The sequence below is a fragment of the Gracilinanus agilis genome, chromosome 2, assembly GCF_016433145.1.
Source record: "Gracilinanus agilis isolate LMUSP501 chromosome 2, AgileGrace, whole genome shotgun sequence".
NCBI lineage: Eukaryota > Metazoa > Chordata > Mammalia > Didelphimorphia > Didelphidae > Gracilinanus > Gracilinanus agilis.
The window spans coordinates 601,244,092-601,264,811 of record NC_058131.1 but is presented as its reverse complement, the minus strand read 5'-3'; the positions used below and the strand labels follow the sequence as shown (position 1 = coordinate 601,264,811).

At 52.9% G+C, this 20,720-nt stretch overlaps 1 protein-coding gene across 1 annotated transcript; it reads right to left on the bottom strand.

Moving 5' to 3' along the window:
* Window positions 1–2,773: 2,773 nt before the first annotated feature.
* Window positions 2,774–10,569, bottom strand: ZNF710 (zinc finger protein 710). Its single transcript, XM_044662494.1, has 4 exons — window positions 8,982–10,569; window positions 5,917–6,108; window positions 5,230–5,404; window positions 2,774–2,943 (listed from the first exon to the last, which is right to left on the bottom strand). Exons 1-4 carry the CDS (start codon window positions 10,428–10,430, stop codon window positions 2,774–2,776), a joined length of 1,986 nt encoding a protein of 661 aa, XP_044518429.1. The 5' UTR covers window positions 10,431–10,569.
* Between the last annotated feature and the right edge of the window lie 10,151 nt (window positions 10,570–20,720).

Genomic DNA, 20,720 nt, shown 5'->3' with positions numbered 1-20,720 from the left:
GGGGGGCCAGTGCTGGTAGGAGAGCTGGAAGGAGTGACTAGGGGGCAGGTGTGGGGCGGGGTGGGGGGTCTGTGTGGGGGTCGGGGGCAGCTTCTGCCTCTCTCCACCCTGTCCCACGGGGGGAAGGGGACCCAAACCTTTTCTCTCAGCGGTTTCCCAGTTCTAAAGCCAAGGCCACCTTATTTTTGAGAAGAGGGAGGAGATAACAGGATTCTTTTTGGTACCAGGGGATAAAGACAAAATGGGAAGAGGTAGTTTGTGGGGAAGGATAGCATTCTGCTTAGCAGAACAAAGTCTTCCACAGGTTCTGGCATGTGCCACCTGAAAGCGATAGTGGAAACTTTGGAGATCGGGGTGCGAGGGCTCTCCTTCCCCCGGGTGTATCGAGAGTGGACAAGGGAGCCCAGTGAACCGTGGAATTGGGAACAATGCCAGGCTTAGGGACCGCCGAGCCGGAGCTCACCAGCGGGAGGGGGAGGAGGTGGCTCTATTGAGGGCAAAGTTCGGCAGTGCCCAACAGTCACAGCAGAAAAGCCAGCTGGGAAGGAGAGCTAATGGGCCGTCTCCTTGCAGAGCTGCTAATGCCCTTTAGTGGTTATTCCCATGGCTACCCGGCTCCGAGAGGGAAGCCTCAGCCACTGCTCTCGCGCCCTCTAGGCAGTGTGATCAGAAGGCGACTCCTAGTCAGTGGAGGACGGGGCTCCGGCTTCTGCTCGCTTTGGTTAGCTCCCCTCCCCAGGCACTCTCTCTCTGTGTGGGCTACAAGAATGTCCGTTGGGTCGCCCCCTGGACTTCTGCTTCTGTTGAGGACTCGCCAAGCCCTTTGCCAAACCTCCCTCCCCGGCCCCTCTCCTCCATGGTAGGGGAAGAGCTCGAAACCTCCGAGGCTCGGGGAAGGCCGAGAACATTCCCTGGGTTCCTCTGCGCGAGGCCTCCCCATCTCAGACTCGTTAGCTCCATTTCGTTGGCAGTGTGTGTGGGGGTCTTCTTTCCGGGTGGAAGAAACCAGGGCCAGGACAGCAGCTGGTAGGAATGAGCGGGGGCAGTACTCGGGCCGGGCCTCAGGTGTTCAATGAATGGACATTGCATCTAGGTAGGGGCTCATCCGTCAGCAGGGAAGCCCGGTGAGGTGAGAAAAGTGGGTGCTGAAGCCCAGGTCGGGAGCAGGAAGGAGCTCAGCGGCCGACCAGAAGGTAGCCCCGAGTCTCCTTCCTTTCCCCCAATGTTGAGTTTCCTTCCTGGCTCTCTTCCACTTATCTTCCCAGCCCCCTCCCCTGGGTTTTTCTTTAGGTAGCGATAGCTAATCTCGGTCTTTGGTCCACCACACTCCAACGGTCATCATTGGAGCCCTGAGATCCAATACAGCCTGCTTATAGTTTGGGTGTCACGAGTCACACACACAGTACATGAGAATAAGTTTTGGGGGAAAAAATATCCATTGGGATGGGAAAAAAAATGCAACAGATCAGCACATAGAGAAAAAAATAAATTACTTTCAAAATACCCACATTTGCTCCAATATTTTGTACAGGCTTCATTTTCCTTTTTAAATATGTCACTCTCCCCTGGCGGCCCTGCAACTTTGGCCTGCCCCATCCTTAAAACTAGGACATGTGAATAAGAAAATACTTTAAAATTTCCCACCCCCCCCTCAACAAAAAAACAAAAAACAAAACAAAAACAAGTCTTCCTTGGCCTCCCCCCTGAGGACACCCATTCCCATGTCAACCCAGGAGCTTCCCCACCACGGCCCTGCTCCCTCATCCCCTCCGTGTTCCCAGTCTCCTCCAGGTCAGTGATTCCCAAACTCGGTAAGGCAAATCTGCTTTGTCTGAGTCACCCGGAGACTGGGGGGCCTTGAGATCAGAGGGTGTCTGTCTGCCACGGAGGACCTTTCTCTTTTTTTTTCAAACAAAACACGGCACCCTGACAGCCAACCATGAAACCGTCTCCTGGCGAGGGAGGCCGCCCTGGAGTGATGAGAGGCGCGCTGGTTAGGAGGGGTGGCTGCATCCCACGGGAGAGGGAGTTACTTCGGAAGGCCAGGAATACATTCCGTTTCCCTACAGTCTGATTTTCCTGCAGGTAAAATCTACATGTTGAATGTGCCTGGATGGGCTGTGCTCCCCAGGACGCAGCCCGGGGAGGAGCCGGGAGGTAGACTACGAGGAATGCCACGGCGCGCTGACATCGCTCCCACCTCTCTCCCCGCTCTGGGGGAGTCCGGCCTGCTGTCCGGAGAGGCCAGGGCAACTCTTTGCTCATGTAGTGCACTTGGGGAAATGAGAACAGGCCCCGGGCCCTCCTGGGGGGGAGCCCGAGCCCAGCGAGCGGCAAGGTGGACCGCCCGTGCCCGGCTAGTTTAGAAGAGATTTGACGTGTGGCTCAGATGATCTCCTCCTCCAGTGTTTGGGGATTTCAAGATAGCCTGAGCGGAGTTCCGCGGGGCGCTGCCTGTCCCCTGCGGGGGCTTCTCTGGCCCCCTCCCCGCACTTCCTTGGGGAGGGGGCCGGAGCCAGGGCAGGCCTGGCCTCAGCCCCTTCGCGGCACTTCTCCGGAGTCCCTCACAGCAGAGGCCCGGGGCGAGACGTCCATTTGGTCTACGGTTTTCTTTCCTATCGCTCAGGGAACTACGGGAGCCGGCAGGGCTCAGAGCCGTGGGGCAGTCCAGCTTGCTTCTCGAACAGCATCCAGTCCAAATCTCCTCCTCTCTTCCCTCGCCTCCCTCCCCCCTTCCCCCACATGCCTCGGGGAGCCAGCACCCCACTCACAGCTATAATACATTGTAATAGGCCATTTCCTTCATGGCCTGCTCAGTCAGTGCACTGTCGTCGGCGCCGTTCTCTACCCCGCTGTAGTCAAAGGAGTTCTCTTCATAGTCTTCCATCTCCTGCGGACCGTCGAGCTCCGAGTGGTCTGCACCGGTCAGCTCCATCATGGGATCTAGGAAAGAGCAGGCACATGCAGTCACCCCAGCGGGCTCGCCCAGGAGGAGCTGCAAGGGAGGAGGGATGCCCTCCGGGCCGGAAACAGCTGCGGAAGGCTGGGAGGAGAGAGAGCCAGGCCTGGAGCTGGGACGCCCCCGGGGCAAATCCGGCCTCCAACATTTCCTAACTGGTGACCCTGGACAAGTCACTGAACCCCAACGGCCCGGCCCTCCTGCTGCTTCTGCCTCAGGACTAGGGCCTAATACAAAAATCTAGGACAGAAGGGAAGAGTTAAGAAAAGGCTGCGATGCTTCTCCCCGGAGCTGTTTGCAGAGAGGATAGAGCGGAAGAGTTCTGGGAAGAGTCCTCAGACTCCGTCACGTGGCTACACCACCTGGGGGCTAGCCCCGAGCCTGCCTGCAGGTGGCCAGAAGGAGGCTCTCCTGGGAGATGTCTCAGGCTGCTTCCCACGAGCCGCTCCGCCACTAGGTGTCTCCCTCACGCCCCATCAGCTGCAGCTCCGGGGCAGCTGGAAGCCTGCCCCCTGCTGGCCCAGCCTGGGCTTGTGCCCGAAATGCCGCTCACCCCACAGGCATCCCCGACTCCATTTCGGAAGGAGCCACCGAAGCCTCTGAAATGTCAGCCTCCAGCCATCCCCGTCCCATGGTCACCTCACCCAGCCTCCTCTCCAGCCCCGCTCCTTCCACTCCCCCTGCCTTCCTGCTCCTGCTCCCATTCCCAGACAGATCGCCACTCTCCCGCTCCACAGCCTTCAAGGGCTCCCTCCAATGGCAAACCTGACCTCCCCTGGGCGGCTTCCCCCGAAGGTGGGGGGCTTCACGAATGGGTTGATCGCCTCTGGAAAACAGCGCAGCCCTTGCAAAGCCTCAGTGTTGTCCACAGACACAAAAGTCCATCATTAGAAAAAAACCATCATTGTTCCAGAGATTTAAGAGCTGGGAGGGACCTCAGAGATTATCTGAGGAAGCGAGATGGCCCCCAGCACAAATGGGGCCTCTGATGTTTACTAGCTGGGTGACCCTGGCGTGCTGCTTAGCCTGCCTGCCTCAGTTTCCCCAGCTATAATATGGGGATGTAAGAGTGCCTCCGTGGCTTGGTGAGGACCAAATGAAACGATACTTGTAAAGCGCCTGGCACACAGCGGGCACCATGCAAGTGCTTATTCCCGCCCACCTTCCCTGTCCAACCTCTTATTTTGCACGAGGCTCAAGGACGTATGGAGAGACTTGCCTAGGCTAACCAGAGGAGTGAGGGAGGATTAGAACCCAGGTCCTGGCACTCCAAACCATTGCCCCATGGGTGCTCAATGATTATGAATCATGGGACCCCACACCCACCAGAGAATCATCATCATGGGTGACTGACAATGAGTGATGGAGTGAGCTGCCATGGATTGTCCAAGGCCCCAGCCTGGAGTCTCCACTGTCTCTGCTCCGAGCAGAAAGGCCTCACTGTTCCATGTTCCTTCCAGGGATCGTGTGGTTGCCCTGACCCCCGTGCCTTCTCCTTATCTTGTCCTTCAAGGCCCCCTCCCTACTGCCTCCTTCAGCCCTCCTGGGTCTCCCCATGTTCTGATCCCCCATCCGAGGAAAGGGTCTCCCAAAAGAGGCCCGTATCCATCCTCTTGGACTATTTTCACAGAAGTGGGTCAGTCTTGGGACTAACAAAATTGAAAGCCTGAACCCAAAGCATTTCCACATCTTCCCTTTTCCCCTGCGGGGCCCAGCACAGTTCTAGGCCCAGAGGTGCCCACGAGGCCTGCCTCTCTCCTTAAGGTTTTCAGCTCAATCATTCTCTTTAGAATCCTGGAACCCAACATTTCATTAAGATCTGGATTTCCCCCCAGGGGTGTCTTCGGGGTGCCCCTCCAGGGGGCCCCTTTTCTCTACAAAGGGCTGCGGCCTTTGCTAAGCCTGAAGAATACACAGCTGGCCCTACATGAGTGAGAGAGCTTTACCACTACAGAGCTCTGAACTCTGTAAAAAGTGTATTATCCTGCTCCATCCTTTTTATCTCCACTTTGAGAGAAGGGAAGGAGCCTGGGAGCCGAAGTGACTCAGCCACAGTCTGCCCCAGGCCTCGCACTCCAGGGGCCATGCTCTGTCCGCTACAGGCCGGACAGCCCTCTTCCATTGCTGGTCACCTCGGCGTCCTGCCGGCTGTCTCCCCATTGGGATGAGAGTGAGAAGCGCCCCTAGCCTGGGCCTGCTCCGCACCCCCTCCCACCCCCCCCCAGGGCCTGGGCCTGCTCCCCCCTTGGAGCCCAGGCTTCGGAGCCTACCTTGGCTATCCAGGCTGATGTCCATGACGCCGTGCTTGACCTTCATGTGGCGGCTGAGGTTGCCCTTCAGGTTGAACTTGCTGGAGCAGTAGGGACACTTGAAGGGCTTGCTGCCGGCGTGCAGGTGCATGTGGCCCAGCAGGTTATACATGCGGTTGAAGGATTTCCCACAGACCTGTAAGGAAATGACACCCTCAGACTCTGGGAGTGGCCCTCTGGGCTCTCCCAAACAGGATCCGGGGTGGGCCCTGTGCCGGGGGCTGCCCGGCCAGAAACCAGGGCAGGCTGTGTCAGGCCCACTTCCTTCCCCGATAACCCCCCGCAGACCCCCCCACCAAAGGCTGCGCCCCAGAAAGGAACCGAGAGACGAAATCACAAACCCCATCTGCCGCCGCCCCCCGACCTGTCACCGCGTCTCCCCCTGCGGCCTCCCCTCCTGGGCTGGGCCAGGCGGAAGGGCTGCTTTTTCACTCCAGTGGAGGTTCTGAACCATTTTGTGTGTCGTGTCCTGGACCCGAGCCTGGGACCCCCTTCTCAGAAAAATGGCTGTCAGTGCATAAAGTTAAACAGAGGAATGCCATTAAAAAGGAAATTGCCTTTTCCCCATTCAAGTTCACGGATCCCCCGTGGCGTGGCCGAGCTCCTGCTCCTTATTCTCCCATTTCCACGGGGGCCTCGTGGCCATACCTTGCATTTGAAGGGCTTCACGGGGGAGTGCACGATCATGTGGGTCTTGAGGGTCTGCTTCTGAACAAAGGTCTTAAAGCAGATGTGGCACTGGTACGGCCGGACGCTGGTGTGGATGAGCATGTGCCGCTTCATGTTGGCTTGCAGGGTGAACTCTCGGCCACACACCTCGCACTTGAACTCTTTTACTCCCTAAAGGACGGAAGCCACAGGAGGGGCATGAGTGACCACAGCAAAGGCCCGGGGAGCGAGGGCCGCTTTGGGCCAAGACGGACATCCTGCGGCCGATGCAGGGGCTTGGAATATTGAGGAGTCATCTTGTCACCCCCCCCCTTTGTTTTTAAACCTCCGTCTTCTGTCTTAGAATTTCAGAGTCTCTGTTCCAAGGCAGAAGAGTGGGAAGGAAGGGTTGGCATTAAATGCTTTGCCCAGGGTCACCCAACGAGGAAGCACCAGAGGCCACAGTGGAACCCAGGGCCCTCCTGGCTCCTGGCCTGGCTCTCTTAGAGCTGCCCCACAACAACTGTTATGATTTAGTCTTCTCTTTTTTTCTTTAACCCTTTACTTTCTGTATCAGTAACAACTCTAAGATAGAAGGGCAAGGGCTAGGCAATGGGGGTTAAAAGACTTCCCCTAGGGAGTGTCCAAGACCTGAGTGAGGCTCTATCCACTGAGCCACCTAGCTGTTTCTCTAGCCCTCCTCTACAGAGGAGGAAATAGGGGGCCTAGCGGGGCGAAATAAAAGGGATTTGGAGCCAAGGCCTCTGGAAAGATGCTCCCGGAGGCCTCCTAGGACAACCGAGTTCTGGGATCCTCATATCCGGATCCCTTTTTAACACCCCCCACCTTGGCCTGTGACTCCATAGTGATAGGCCCAGAGGAAGGGATCCCTGGTGTTGAGGAAGTGATGTGTATAAGGAGGTGGCATGCCTTCAGTCCTCTGTCTGTCTGTCTGCCCTAACGTGTCAGATTTAAAACAGAAACTTCCTGAGGGCAGAGACTGTGTCCTTAGGAATTACGCCCAGGGCTCGAGGCCCTCCACCAGAGTGAGCACAGGCTGAGGAAATGTTTGTGGATGCAGATCCATGTCCAGGGGAACCTCTCGAGGATTTGCTGAGGGCCAAGTCATACTGGAGCAGTCCGGGAGCGAGGCCCCCCTTCAAACACCGTGTAAGAAAGTCCAGGGCGGACTGTCATTGGGCCTACTTTCCCATGGATCCTGTCTGTCACTTCCTTCCCAGGAGATCTCCCTTGGGGCCAGGCAGCCACAGAATTCTCGCTCAGGGGGCATGTGAGCACTGGCCCTGCCCGCAACACCCCTGGGCACAGCCTCTGGAGAGGCTCGGGGCTGGTTTTTTCTGGGTATGGGCAGGGACATGTGTGTGTACTGCTATGTGTGTGCATGTACTGCTGTGTGTGTGTGTGTACCGCTGTGTGTATACCGCTGTGTGTGTGTGTGTGTACCTGTACTGCTGTGTGTGTGTGTGTGTGTGTACACCGCTGTGTGTATATGTAGTGCTGTGTGTGTGTACCACTGTGTGTGAGTGTGTGTGTGTACCGCTGTGTGTGTGTAGCACTGTGTGTGTGGCTTGGGCAGCCCTTGTCTAGCCCTTGCTAACACTCTGCCTTCTCCTCCTCACAAGTGGGCCCGTCCAGGGAGCCCTGATGGGGCCTCGTGCCCAACAGGACAGCATCCATCTCTGTCACAGGAATGATGAATAGGTGCCATCTGGCCCCGCTTCCAGGAGCCCGGAGCAGCAGAGAGCCTGTGTATGTCTGTGCACACGCATACATTTATGTGTGTACACACACGTAGCCTAGAACATGGTACAATTGCATAAAGGACTGCCTGATGGGGGAGTCTGCAGCTTTCGTTAGCCTCTGCCTTCTCCTCCTGCTGGTCTCTGCTTTTTTCTTTCGAGCTCATTAGCTGTGGAGCTGTCCCTACGGGGTCACTGAGAAGAGGAGGGGTCTGCAGGGCCCTCTTTGCCCCATCCGGGACACAGGATCCCGACCTGGACATTTACAGAGTGTGCTAGGCGACCCACACAAGCCCCCTGGCAGTGAGCTACTATGGCTGACTTTATTTTTTAAAAACTCTTAGCTCCTGTCTTAAAAAGAAGTACTAACAGGGGCAGCAGGGTGGCTCAGTGGCTCTAGAGCCAGGCCTAGATACGGGAGGGTCCATGGTTCAACTCTGGCCTCAGACCCTTCCTAGCAGTGAGACCCTGGGCAAGTCACTTAACTCCATTGGCCTGGCCCTTAGCTCCTTCTGCCTCCCAAGGGATTCTTGATTCCAAGATGGAAGATGTTTTTTTTGTTTTGTTTTGTTTTTAAATCTATACTAAGTATCCGTTCCAAGGCTCAGCAACAACTGGGGTTGAATGACTTGTCCAGGGTCACACAGCTAGATGTGTCTGAGGCCAGATTCCCTCCCAGGTCCTCCCGTCTCCAGGCCTGGCTCGCTCTCCACTCGACTGCCTAGCCACCCCACTTCCATCAGTTTAAGGAGGGGCTCAAAGAGTGAAGCGACTGGCCTGCATCTTCATAGCTTAGAAGCATTAGAGACTCTACAGGGACAGGACTGAGCCCGGGTCTCCCCAAACTCAGGTTCCAGTCAGTGCCCTTTCCACTAAGGTGACACTCACTGGAAGGCAGGAGGGCCAATGGCTGCCAGCAAGGGCCAGGAGGATGCTGGGAGCAGGAGGGCCAGGGAGCTGGGATGGCCAGAAAGCAGAGAGGAAAGCTGTGAACACTGTGAGGGGAGGGAGAGAGGGCTGCCGAGAGCAGAGAGGGAGGAGTGACGAGGGTGGGAACCGGGCTGTGAGCCCTCTGTTGTCTGTTTGGGCTCACAGGTCAGAAGGGGGGGAGGTCAGAAAGGGGGCAGCTGCGAGCCCTCTTTTGTCCCATTTGGGCACCCTGGGGGGAGGGGAAGGGCAGAAGGGGGCAGCTATGAGCCCTCCTTTGCCCCATTTGGGCACCCTGGGGAGGAGGGGAAGGGCAGAAGGGGGCAGCTATGAGCCCTCTTTTGCCCCGTTTTGGGGGCAGCGAGGAAGCCCCAGTACCTTGTGGGTGAGCGAGTGCTGCTTGAGGTGGTGGATCTGGCTGAACTCCATGCCGCACTCGGTGCACACGAAGGGCCGCACGTTCTGGTGCTTGAGCATGTGGTTCTGCAGCTGGCTGCGGTAGTGGAAGGACTTGTTGCACTCCAGGCACTGGTAGAGCGTGGGGCCCTGGTGCGTGGCCAGGTGCCTCTTGAGCTGGGTCAGGGTGGAGAAATCGAGGCCGCACTCCACGCACACGTGGCAGCGGCCGTTCTCGTGCTTCACCTCGTGGGCCTTGAGCTCGCTGGGGTAGGCGAAGCCCCTGCCGCAGAAGTGGCAGCTGTAGGGCTTGATGTCGCTGTGCAGCAGCATGTGGCGCTTGAGGTGGCTGGTCTGCGTGAAGGCCTTGTGGCACACCTCGCACTTGTGCGGCCGCGTGCCCTGGTGCGTGAGCAGGTGCGTCTGCAGGTGGCTGGGCTGCTTGAAGAGCTTGCTGCAGTGCGGGCACGAGTGCGGCTTGATGCCGTTGTGGCCCAGGATGTGCGTCACCAGGTTGTACTTGGAGGTGTACGACTTCTCGCACATGCGGCACTGCCAGCGCTTCTGCCGGTCCCCGGCCTCCACCAGGTACGAGTCGTCGATCTGGACATTGATGTCCAGCCGGTCCAGCTGGGCCTTCTTGTGGTGGTCCGCGGTGGAGCCGGCGGGGTCTGCCTCGAACTCGCCGGGGTCCTGCCACACGAAGCCCTGGTCACTCTTCACGGGCTCTGGGGACTCGGGCGCGGGGGCCTCGGCATCGCTCAAGGATGTCAGGTGGGGCTCGAACCCGCACTCCTGGTGCATGGCTTCGGAGGCCGCCCGCGTCAGCACCATGTTGGGCTCGGAGTAGTCAGGGGTGGAGTCTGCAAAATGGGCGTGGTAGGCGGCGCCGCTGTCCAGCTCCGGCTGCCGAGGAGTGCGGGCCAGGTGACGGCGGGACTTTCTGCCAAAGGAGCTGAGATCAATCATCTTGACGGAGCTGCTCTGGACCAGGCCCTCGCAGCCCGCCTCCTCTGGAGGCTCCCCAGGGGCCTCCTGCCTGTCATCGGCGGGGACGGACACCTCGAACACGTCCTCCTCCTCGTCGTCTTCCATCTCCTCGTACTTGACTTTGGGCACCAGCCTCACCGGGGGGCGTTTCCTTCTTCGGGTGTGCTTCTCAAAGGCTGCCCCCACCTCCAGCACCTCCTCCTCGGGCGGCTCTCCTGGGGCGCCCCCCGCACACTCCAGCTGGTAGTCATTGTCAGGGGGCTCGGGCTCCACGGCCGCTGTGTCGGACAGCTCATGGCCCAGCACTGGGTAGAAGGCCTCGGGGCTTATGGTAGCACCAAAGAGCTCATTCTCGGAGACGAGCCCCAACACCGCGGCCTGCGCCAAGGACAGCACCACCACGGCCTCTGTCTGTGTCCCTGAGTCAATGAAGCGCTCCATCTCTCAGCTGCCGCCTAAGTGGTCATCGCTGCAGGGAGAGAGACGGGAGTGAGCCCAGGGCCCTCAGGACCCACCCGGCACAGACACACAGGGAACCCTCAGATTTCCCTCTCAGGGAGCCCCCCACCACCCGGCACAGACACACAGGGGAACCCTCAGATTTCCCTCTCAGGGATCCCCCACCCGGCACAGACACACAGGGAACCCTCAGATTTCCCTCTCAGGGAGCCCCCCACCAACTAGCACAGACACACAGGGAACCCTCAGATTTCCCTCTCAGGGAATCCTCCACCACCCAGCACAGACACGTAGGGAACCCTCAGATTTCCCTCTGGGGAGCCCCTCTGACAGGGCACACTGCATCTACCCACACTGGACAACTCTAAACCTCTCATTCTCTGTGGGACCAAGGGCTGCTAGGGACAGCCTCAGTCTCCCTCTCTGTAAAATAAGGGATGTGAAGAAATGGTCCCAGGTTCTCCCAGAGACATCCCACTCAGCCTGGGGATTGTATTAGTGTCCAGTGCCGGAGTTCCTTTTACACCCAGGGAGGTTAGACACTTCCCATGTGTGGCCCTGGACAAGTCCCTTCACCCCCACTGCCTGGCCTCCTGGCTCTTCTGCCTTGGAACCAAGATCCAGGATTGATTTCAGGATGGAAACAAACAAACAAAAAACAACTTGTAGTTTGGGAGAGCTATCTGGGATGCTGAGAGAAGCAGAACTTGAACTCAGATCTTCCAGCCTCTAAAGCTAACTCCTCTACCACCTTTCAGCCAGATTTGATGGCCTAAGTAAGCGCCTAATGACGCCTCCACACCCAAAGGGATGGGGTGGTGAGAGAGGCAGCCAGTGGAGGTGTCTGGTTCATGTTCTTATTCAATTCACACAGTAAAGACAGCTTGAACCCTGGTGCTCCTTAAGGACAATGGCCCTACCTCCCCCACCCCACGCCCTCCCTCCACCCCATGCCCACAGATGCTGCATGCACACTCTCCAATACTTCTCCCCCCAAACCCTTACCTTCCCACTTAGAATTGATTTTCAGTATCTGTTCCAACAGAAGGAATAAGCCATTGGAGTTAAGAAGTGACAAGTGACTTGCCCAGGGTCACACAGCTAGGAAGTGTCTGAGGTCACATTTGAATCCAAGACCTCCTGCCTCCAGTCCTGGCACTCTATCCACCAACCCCCCTAGCTGCCCCTTATATATTCTTTTAGGGGGAAAAAAAATCACTCTTGTATAGTCTTTGAGCACTTCTAAACATAATAATAATCATGTAAAAACATAATAAAACTGAAGACCCCAAAAGAGCAAATAGAAGAGCCTACATGGATAGAGCACTTGACAGGGAAGAAAGGAACTCTGCATTTATTTAGCACTTACTAGGTATGAGGCACTTCCCGGGGAGCCCCCACATAGCTATTCTCCCCACTGACTGGGAGGCACTTTATAGCTGAGGACAGGCAGCAGAGAGGCTAGGAAGTCACCCAAGGGGGTCCCAGAGCCCACTGGAGCTCAGGTTCCCCGGCACACCTTGGCACCTCAACTCTGTGAAATAGCTGGCACAACTCCTGCTATCCGTGCTGCCTTACGTGGGGAAACAAAGGGCTGGTCCCTGGCGAGTGGGTGACCCGGCACCAAGTCCAGCCAGGCCTCCCCCTCACGTCTACGACTGCAGGTTGAGAGAGAGAGACGCAGAAAGGAGAGAGAGTGGCGAGTGCTGGCACTTCCTGGCTCGGGGACGTGGGCTCTCAGCGTCACCATCCTGTGGAGAGTCAGGGAGACTTTTTCTTAGATGGCCAAGGGAAGGCTGGGGGAAGCTCTGTGTGGACTCAGGCTAGAACCAGGCTAGGATTTGGAAGTGAATAAAAAGGAGAGGCAGTATAGGTGGCTGGTTCGGGCTGGGGGATGTGAGCAGGTCACTGCTGTTCTGCACCTCAGTTTTTCCTCTGAAGGTCCCTTCCAATTTTAACCTGACGATCCTAAGCCAGCCTGGAATGAGGACTTGCCGATTGCTCTCCAAGCTGGACCCAGTTGGTCCCTGAAGCTCTAAGAGCTTGTTTCCCTGCCCAGGCCCTGTCCATCCCCCTGTAAGTAACATTCAAAACAACTGACTTTCTTTTCTTTTTTTTTTTTTTAATTTTTTTTTAAACCCTTAACTTCTGTGTATTGGCTCCTAGGCAGAAGAGTGGTAAGGGCTAGGCAACGGGGGTCAAGTGACTTGCCCAGGGTCACACAGCTGGGAAGTGTCTGAGCCCAGACCTGAACCCAGGACCTCCTGTCTCTAGGCTTGACTCTCAATCCACTGAGCTACCCAGCTGTCCCATGGTTCTTTTTTTTTTTTTTTTAAACTCCTACTATCTGTTTTAGAATGTATCTGTTCCAAGGCAGAAGAGAAGGGCTAGGCCAGTGATTCCCAAAGTGGGTGCTACCACTCCCTGGTGAGTGCTGCAGCGATCCAGTGAGGTGGTGATGGCCACAGGTGCATTTATCTTTCCTAGTAATTGCTATTAAAATTTAAAAAAAAATTAATTTCCAGGTGGCTAAGTAATATTTTTTCTGGAAAGGGGACTTTAGGCCAAAAAAGTTTGGGAACCACTGGGCTAGGCCATTGGGGTTAAGTGACTTGCCCAGGATCACACAGTGAGGAAGTGTCTACAGTCACATTTGAACCCAGGACCTGCTGTCTCTAGGCGTGCTATCTACGGAGCCTGTGGGAGTGCATTGTTGATATCTTGCTCCTGAGATAAAGAGGAAAAAGCCCTGGCTCAAGGAAGATGACCTAAAGTCCTCTTGTGGTGATAATAAAAATGGCAGCAAGGGTAAATAACCTAGATTTTTGGCAAGCCAGGGAGTGTTGACTTTTTTTTTTTTTAAAGTGGATTATTTCTTGATGGATATGGAAAAATGTCTTACATTATTGTACATGTAAAATCTATAGCAGTTCCTAGTTATGTGACCCTGGGTAAGTCACTTAACCCTGACTGCCTTGTTGCTCTTCTGTCATAGAATTGATACAAAGACAGGAAGGTAATGGTTATTATTATTTTTTTTAATATCTCTATCAGATTGCTTGCCATGGGGGGTGGGGAGTAGGGAATTTGGATTAAAATGAAGAACAAAGGTCAAAAATTGTTTTTACCTGTCATTGAGGAGAAATTTTATTTTTTTAATGGAATATTTCTGCAGAGAAATGGGCAGTTCTACCTTTCAGCTGTCCTGTGATCCCCCGAGTCACAGTCAGGCGAATCTCCTTTCACCAAGATAAACACTTAAGGCCCAGAGAAAGGCCATGAGATCTATATAGTGTATAGCCCTAGAAACCAGCCTAGAACCCAGGGCTCCTGACTTCCCATGAAGTGTTCCAGGACCCACCCACAACAACATCCTGCTGCCTCTTCTAAAAAGTCCTTTTCTCCCAGGACAGGGACAAGTGAGGTGGCTACCTGTGGGGTCTGCCCTAGGGAGGATCCTTGTCCAGTTGTGGGGAGGGTTAGACGGCCCGAAGGTCCCTCCTGGCTGGCAGATTGGCTGATTCTGACAACCAGACATCGCCAGTGTCTCCCTTTCTGCCACTGAGGCTGGGAGCCTGGGAGTTTCAGCTCTGGGTCAGTGCCATGCTGGCATGGGGGACGGTTTATTTCTTAACAAGAGTGGTGCTTATTTAGGAAACACACACAGATTCCATGACTTCCCTCCCCCACTCCAACACTGCAGAGCTTCCACTTCCTGCATTTTAGCTAAAAATAAGCAAGGGAGAAATTTAGCTTCCTTGAAACCAATGCTGAAAATGAAACAATAGTTTCAAAAGGGTCCTCCAGAAGAAGAGACAGAGATCCAGATGGAACTAAGTCTGTAATACTCCAGGATTTAGGGTTCATCCAGGGAAGAGTTGTATCTAAATTGGATTTGGAATCATTGAACAAGTAAAGACAACAGACAGGCCTATTCACTCATTCCTACAGGGTTCTGGTATTCGCAGGTGGCAGAGAAGACAAGATTACTGGATTTGAAATAAGGAAGACCTGGGTTCAAATCCCAACTTAGACAGACGCTTACTAGCTTCATCCCACAGATTTAAAAGTCATTTTATCTCCCTGTGCCTCAGTTTTCTCATGTGTAAAATAGGAGAATAATAAGTATCTACCTCTTGGGTTTGTTCTATGGATCAAATGAGATGATTCGTAGATTTTAAAGCAGTTATTCATGGGTGTGTGGATCAAACGAGAATTTATATTTTTGCAAGCCTTCTGCAAACCTTCAAACAGTTTAACAGCTATTATTATTATTCCTTACTTTCCTCTCTCACATAATAGTTCCTCAGATCTTAGCAAAGAAGCCTTCTCTAAATAGAACCCATACCCCTTCTGAGGGCCAAGCAATGCTAGAACCCAAGGGCAAGGATTCAGAGAGAACTCCGGTGGTATTCTAATAAAATGACGCAAAGAACACTCTACCATCAATTCAATATACAGAATCAGAGAAAGTGGGAGCAGCAAATTGTGCCCTCTGAAGGGCACCATCCCCAGCCTCAAGGAGCCAACCATCTAAATGGGGAGTGTTTGTACGTTCCTGTGTACTAACGTGGAGCAGGGAATTCCCTTGATGAGTAAAATCACAAGTCTGGTGAAGGGGGAAGAAAAGGAAGCCAGAGAGTCTTTGACAACCTCTTAGAGAGAAGCCAGCTTGACCATGATAGAGCATTGGATGTATGTGTTTCCTCTACAGAAATGCCCCTTAAGAAGCCTGAAGATGAGAGTCTAAGCAAATAACCATGGAATTTTTTAGTCCTTCAGACAAAGTCAGGGTCAGCTAAAGGGAGGAGTTGGACCATGACTGCAGCTTCTTCCCCTCTCTTAGCAACTTCCTGAAGCATTTCCTCCCATAGGGACCTCTGAGGAGTGGTTGCTTGGAAGGGAAAATCCAGAAAGTCAGAAGGAGGATGTGGTGGGCCTATGGAAATAAATATGCTTTCAAAAGCAAAATTAATCAAAATCTTTATGAATTCTGTGGGGGTAGAAGTAGTGGGGAAGAGAAGATGGCAGTGGCATGCATTACCACAGAAGGCCCCTATAGAAAGAAAAGGCGTTTTCATGTTGGGACCAAGACCAAGAAAGCATAGAGGAAATTACAAAGGACCCATTTTCCTTCTGGGACTTAGAACTCCTTATTATCATGGAGCATTAATTCAAGAGGTCATCATTTGAAGGAAAGTCAGTCTGTCCATCAGAGGGAGGGATGGAGGAAGGAAAAGAACGAAAAAAGAAAGCAAGCCCTGAACAGATCAGGACACACTTTGTCGGATGCATACCCTCTGTTAGGAGCGACTTACAGAATGAGTTTTATGCAGTAGGAATGGAGGGGCAATTCCTACCACCTTGCTTGAGCAGCCAAAGCAGCAACACCTGAGAAATTAAAGAGCTTGGTCTGGAGAGGACTAGGACAGATTAGTCTATCTGGTTTTTTAAAAATCCACAGAGGAATCCATCCTGTAGAGAACCGGGGCACATGTTGAGGTGGAGGGTCAGCGAGCAGAGAGAGAACCAACCCCAACACCCTCAGCTCCTAGGGGAATTCACACCCCTTCCAGAAGCTGGCAATCAAGGATGGCAACGTCACCTTGACACAGGAGGCACCCATTAGTTGCTGAATGAATCAAAGTGGGAATTTTAATGTAGCAGTCTCCCTGCCAGGCCCAGGCAAGGCCCTTAGATGTCCATGAGTCAGAGACACAGTGAAGGAGCAAAGAGAGAAAGGAAATGAGGGCAGCCAGGGCTCTGCACCTTGATAGATAGTTTTCTCTCTCTTTTCTTCCTTCTTCCCTCCCTCCATTTCTCCACTTGGCTCCCTCCAAGTTGAGAGGGACCACTCTGTTGGGATGTCCAACCACCTGTATCCTCAAGCTTTAAGTCTCCCTCCCTCCTTCCACCCAAGAAATCTTTATATAGAACTTTTGCCTTTTGGTTTGGGGATTCAATTCTCCTACCCAACCAGTCTATGGCCTTTTCCAGAAAGAAGCAATTTGAACCTACTTATTGCTCCGAATTCAACACCAAGAGGATCAGAAATCTCCCATTACTAGATTATGTTGAGGAGAAAATGGAATTCCAAATGCTAGTGACCTAGAGAATTTCCAACCAGGACGAGAGCGCCAGTTAAATGGGAGGCAAGAATCCACGGTGGCAATTCAGCTGGTGCTCTCCCCAAAAGGAACCTCTGAATGGAGCCGTTTTTCCTGCATGCTCATTTCTCCATTTTTGATAGAAAGTAAATCTTAAGTCAGTGAAATGCAGTAGCTGCCTGATTACAGTTTAGAGACTTGTGCGGAAGGTGGGGGGAGAAGGAGAGCAATGCAGGGAGGAGAAAGCCATACAAAAACTGAGAAGGAATGAAGAGAGAGGAGGGGGAGAGGGGGAGACAGAAAGGGAGGGAGGGTGGGGGAGAGAGAGAGAGAGAGAGAGAGAGAGACTGTGGAGGCAGAGAAACAAAGGAAGAAGAGGGGGGAGGGGCGGTGGAGGAAAAGAATAAAATGGAGAGGGGGGATGGGGAGAGAAATGGGAGAGGAGGTGGAAGGGCCAGGGAGGCTTCGAAAGAAATTGTTCCTTTGATTAGATCTCTTTCTCTGCCATGCTGCCACTTTTTCTGGAGGTTTGGGGTTTGCAGATTAGAAGCCTGGGAGATGTAGCCAACAGACTTTGGCAGGGTTCCAGGGTTCCCCTCAAGCTCCATGGCCCTCCAAGGCAGGAACCCAGGAACTTGCCCTGTGGACCCTCAGAAGGTGCTAGTCTCAGTCCCCACATCCTAGAAGGTGTGAGAGGAGAGCAGAAAGAACAAGACTCTCCATCAACCTAAGGTTTCTGCCTGGCTCCAGAGATTGGCCAACAAAGAAAAGACTAATACCAGAGGGTCAGCTGGTATTTACAACAGAAGTTAGTTTGAGGAAATGTGAGTAGAGCTCAGGATGGGGGAGTGGGGTAGAGGTAGAGCCCTAAAGCAAAGGGGAGAGCCCACATAACAGGGGAACCCATTTTAAAAAGCACTTTGCTTTAAAAAGTATAGGATGGCTCCACGGGCAGAACATTCCGCTTGAAGGCAGGAGGACTGAGCTTGCCTCAGACACTTACTAGCTGGGTGACCCTGGACAAGTCACTTAACCTCTACCTTAATCCAAGGAGATGGAAATAGCAAACCACTGCAGTGCCTTTGCCAAGAAAACCTGATGGACATTAGGGTCCACAAGGCTGGGAAGAGTCAGGAACCCTGAATAACAACTTGCTTTGTGGTTTGCTCACATTCTGCCTAGTGCCTCCAGGACCATTCCTATTTTACACCAATTACCCCAATTCCCTTTTGGCCTTACTATGTGTCTATTAGAGGAGGTTCTGCCTTTCTCTCTGTTCCTTGCCTGTGCTGTCTCATAGCTCTAGCCCCATCTGCTCCATCTGGGATGGCCTTTATTCTCTTATCAAAAGGTGAGGAGAAACTGATATCTATCAGGAATGAACATGTGGGCAGCATTGGGGGTTACTTTGGGCTCACTATGTTCTCTCAATCAATCATCTGCTGAGCAAGAAGATGGGAATGGATGGATGGCCTCCTCCCTGTGGGCATTCTGCCCCGCAGTGCCCGTGGCAAGACGCCCTTCTCTTGCATGCCCAGTGTTTAGTACAGTACGTGGCACCCACACTGCGCTTCTACTCCCTCCACTTGTCCCCTCTGCCCCCAAGGAGGCACCTTTGGAAGCACAGGGCAGGCTTGATGGCACGGGGTGCCCACGAGGAGGGTCCATAAGGCCAATGGCTATTCTACCCGTTGGGGAGGAGGAGAGAGAGGCAGCACTTACAGAACATTTACTACCCTAGAACAACATCCCACTCACTGTTTTTTGAGGAAGATTTGTAGATTGTTGTTCAGACTGTTGAATAAACATAGAATCTCTGTCAAATCCCTGGTACAGAGGTTGAGAGTTGCCAACAGTTCTAAGGCGTACACAGGGAGACTGGTTAGATTAGGGGTCAGGAGACCCCTGCTCAAGTTTTAGTTCAAACTATCGAGGCTGACTTTAAGTTCATTTGATTTCTCTTTTCCGGGCCTCAGTGGCTTCCATACTTAAATCCATCATCTCTAAATCAGGCATCAGCTGTGTAGCTGTGTAAAGGATCTCTAAGGTCCCTTTCCAATTCTGATTTTTTGTAATTTTATATATTAAAAGGGAAAAGAAAAATTGGCTTTCCTCTTCCTTGACCCCTTGCAAATCTAACTTTTATCATCATTATTCTATTACACCTACTACTCTCTACTCACGGGAGAGAACCTCCCAATGGCCACCAACTCCAAAGACCTCCCAGTTCCCAACCTCTTATGCCTTTCTCCTGATTATTTGATTTAATCATCTTTGATTATTCCTTCCTCCTGGAGAGTCTCTCCTCCTCTGATTTTTGGGAAACTCTTTCAGAAGTTGGAGTGAATGGTGGTGCCACTGTCAGAAAGCCTAAAGTCAGAAGGATTAAGTTTCAGTGGAAAGATTAATAAACTCAGTTTGGGGCTTTTCCAGGTGCTAGTGAGATCTCCAGGCAGAGCTGCCCTGTAGGTATTTGGGGTTACAAAGTAGAGTTTAATAGAAAGATGAAGGCTACAAGTTCTCATTAGCAAGTTCTCTGTATATGAGTGCTCAAGGACAAAACTTAAATGGAAGCTGTTTCACTCTCTCATCACTATTGGTCTTGATATAAAGAAAGAGGAAGAGGAGGAAAAGTTTTGATAAGTGTGAAGGGTGAAATGGTGGAGCAGCTGTGTGGGGCTTTCTGTAGTGGCTTGACTGTAAGCTTCTTGAGGAAAAAGACTGTGCTTTTTGTATCTTTGTACCTCCCTGGGCCTTGCCTGTAAATAAGGGAAGGAAAAATAAAGGGCCAGGTAAATAAGAGTAAAATTTATGGACTTCAAAAAACATACCCCAGAATATAAATTCTTCCAGTGTTCCTATATTTGATTTGAAGGGAAACGGTTCTCATCCCCAGTGAGAAAAAGGAAGTGAAACCTCAGTCTGTTGTGAAAAACTCAAGGCTCTTTGCCACATTTTCACTTCTGCCTTCTCGATGGGGAGGGCCAGTTTCTCTGCAAAGGAGACATGCAGAGAAAGAGAGCCCTGCTGTGGTGATCCAGGAAGCCCACCATGTAGCCTTCCAGGGTGAGAAGGGGAAGTATGCATTTCTCTTCCTTTCAGGATTCTCTCTTTGTTTGAACTTCTCCTTTTCCCCCAGCAGATATACAAAGAGCATTCTGTTTCTGGAGACTGACAACAGCCCTGAGTCCTTGGGGGAGCATTTTGGTCTAGGTGGATGGCTCAGTTGGTTCTGGCCAAATGGTAGAAAATGTAGAATATGAAAAGGCCTTTAGACATTGTCAAGTAGCTGGAAGGGACCTCAGAACTGGCTGAATGAAATCACCTCATTTCACAGGTGAGGAGGTGAGGTGAAATGACTTACCAACAATAGGGCCAGAGCTGGGATTCAAACCTCAGATCCTAAGCCCTTTCCCGGGCTTCCCTCATTTAAAGAAACTGAAGCCCCAAAGGACTTGCCCATGGTCACACAGCTAGGTGGTAACAGTCCCAACTCAAACTCAGGTATCCTACGTTCAGAGTCAAGTGCATTTCTTTTTTAAAAGGTTTTAAAGTTCTTTTGAAGCCTTTTACTTTTATATCACATTCATCTCAGAATACAGGCCTCTGTCCCCTACCCTCCTTCCCCACCTACTAGCTTCCCTTATAATGGACACTGAAAACAAACCAAAAACCAGTTCAGCAAAAGCAGCACATCTACGGTGTCTGAGGGCACACAGAGCGAGTGCTCCATAGCCACGGTCCTTCATCTCGTCAATAAAAGGAGCTGATTTCTCATAGCTTCTTTGGGGCCACCCCTGGCCATTCTATCCAGGACTCTTTCCAAACCCCTTGGTGGTGGGCATGGGACAACTGGATGGTCTACTTTCTCATGGTGATGGCAAGCTTCCTAGGCTGCAGGAGGGCAGGCTGGGATTGCCTGGGGCTCCTCCCATTGATCCTTCAAACCCAGTGGACAGCTGCTGGTGGTACCATCCTGGCTGCCAGGTTCCACTCTCCCCTCCCACCCCAGAAGCCTAAGAGCGGCCTGTTCCTGGGCCCAGTCACCTCTTCCAAGGGCTGCTTTCTGGTTCGGGGGCCCAGCTTTCCCAGGCCTGGGATGACAGAAAAGAGAGAAGTGCAGAGCAGCCCCCCACTACAATGCTATTGGGGGGTGAAAACCAAA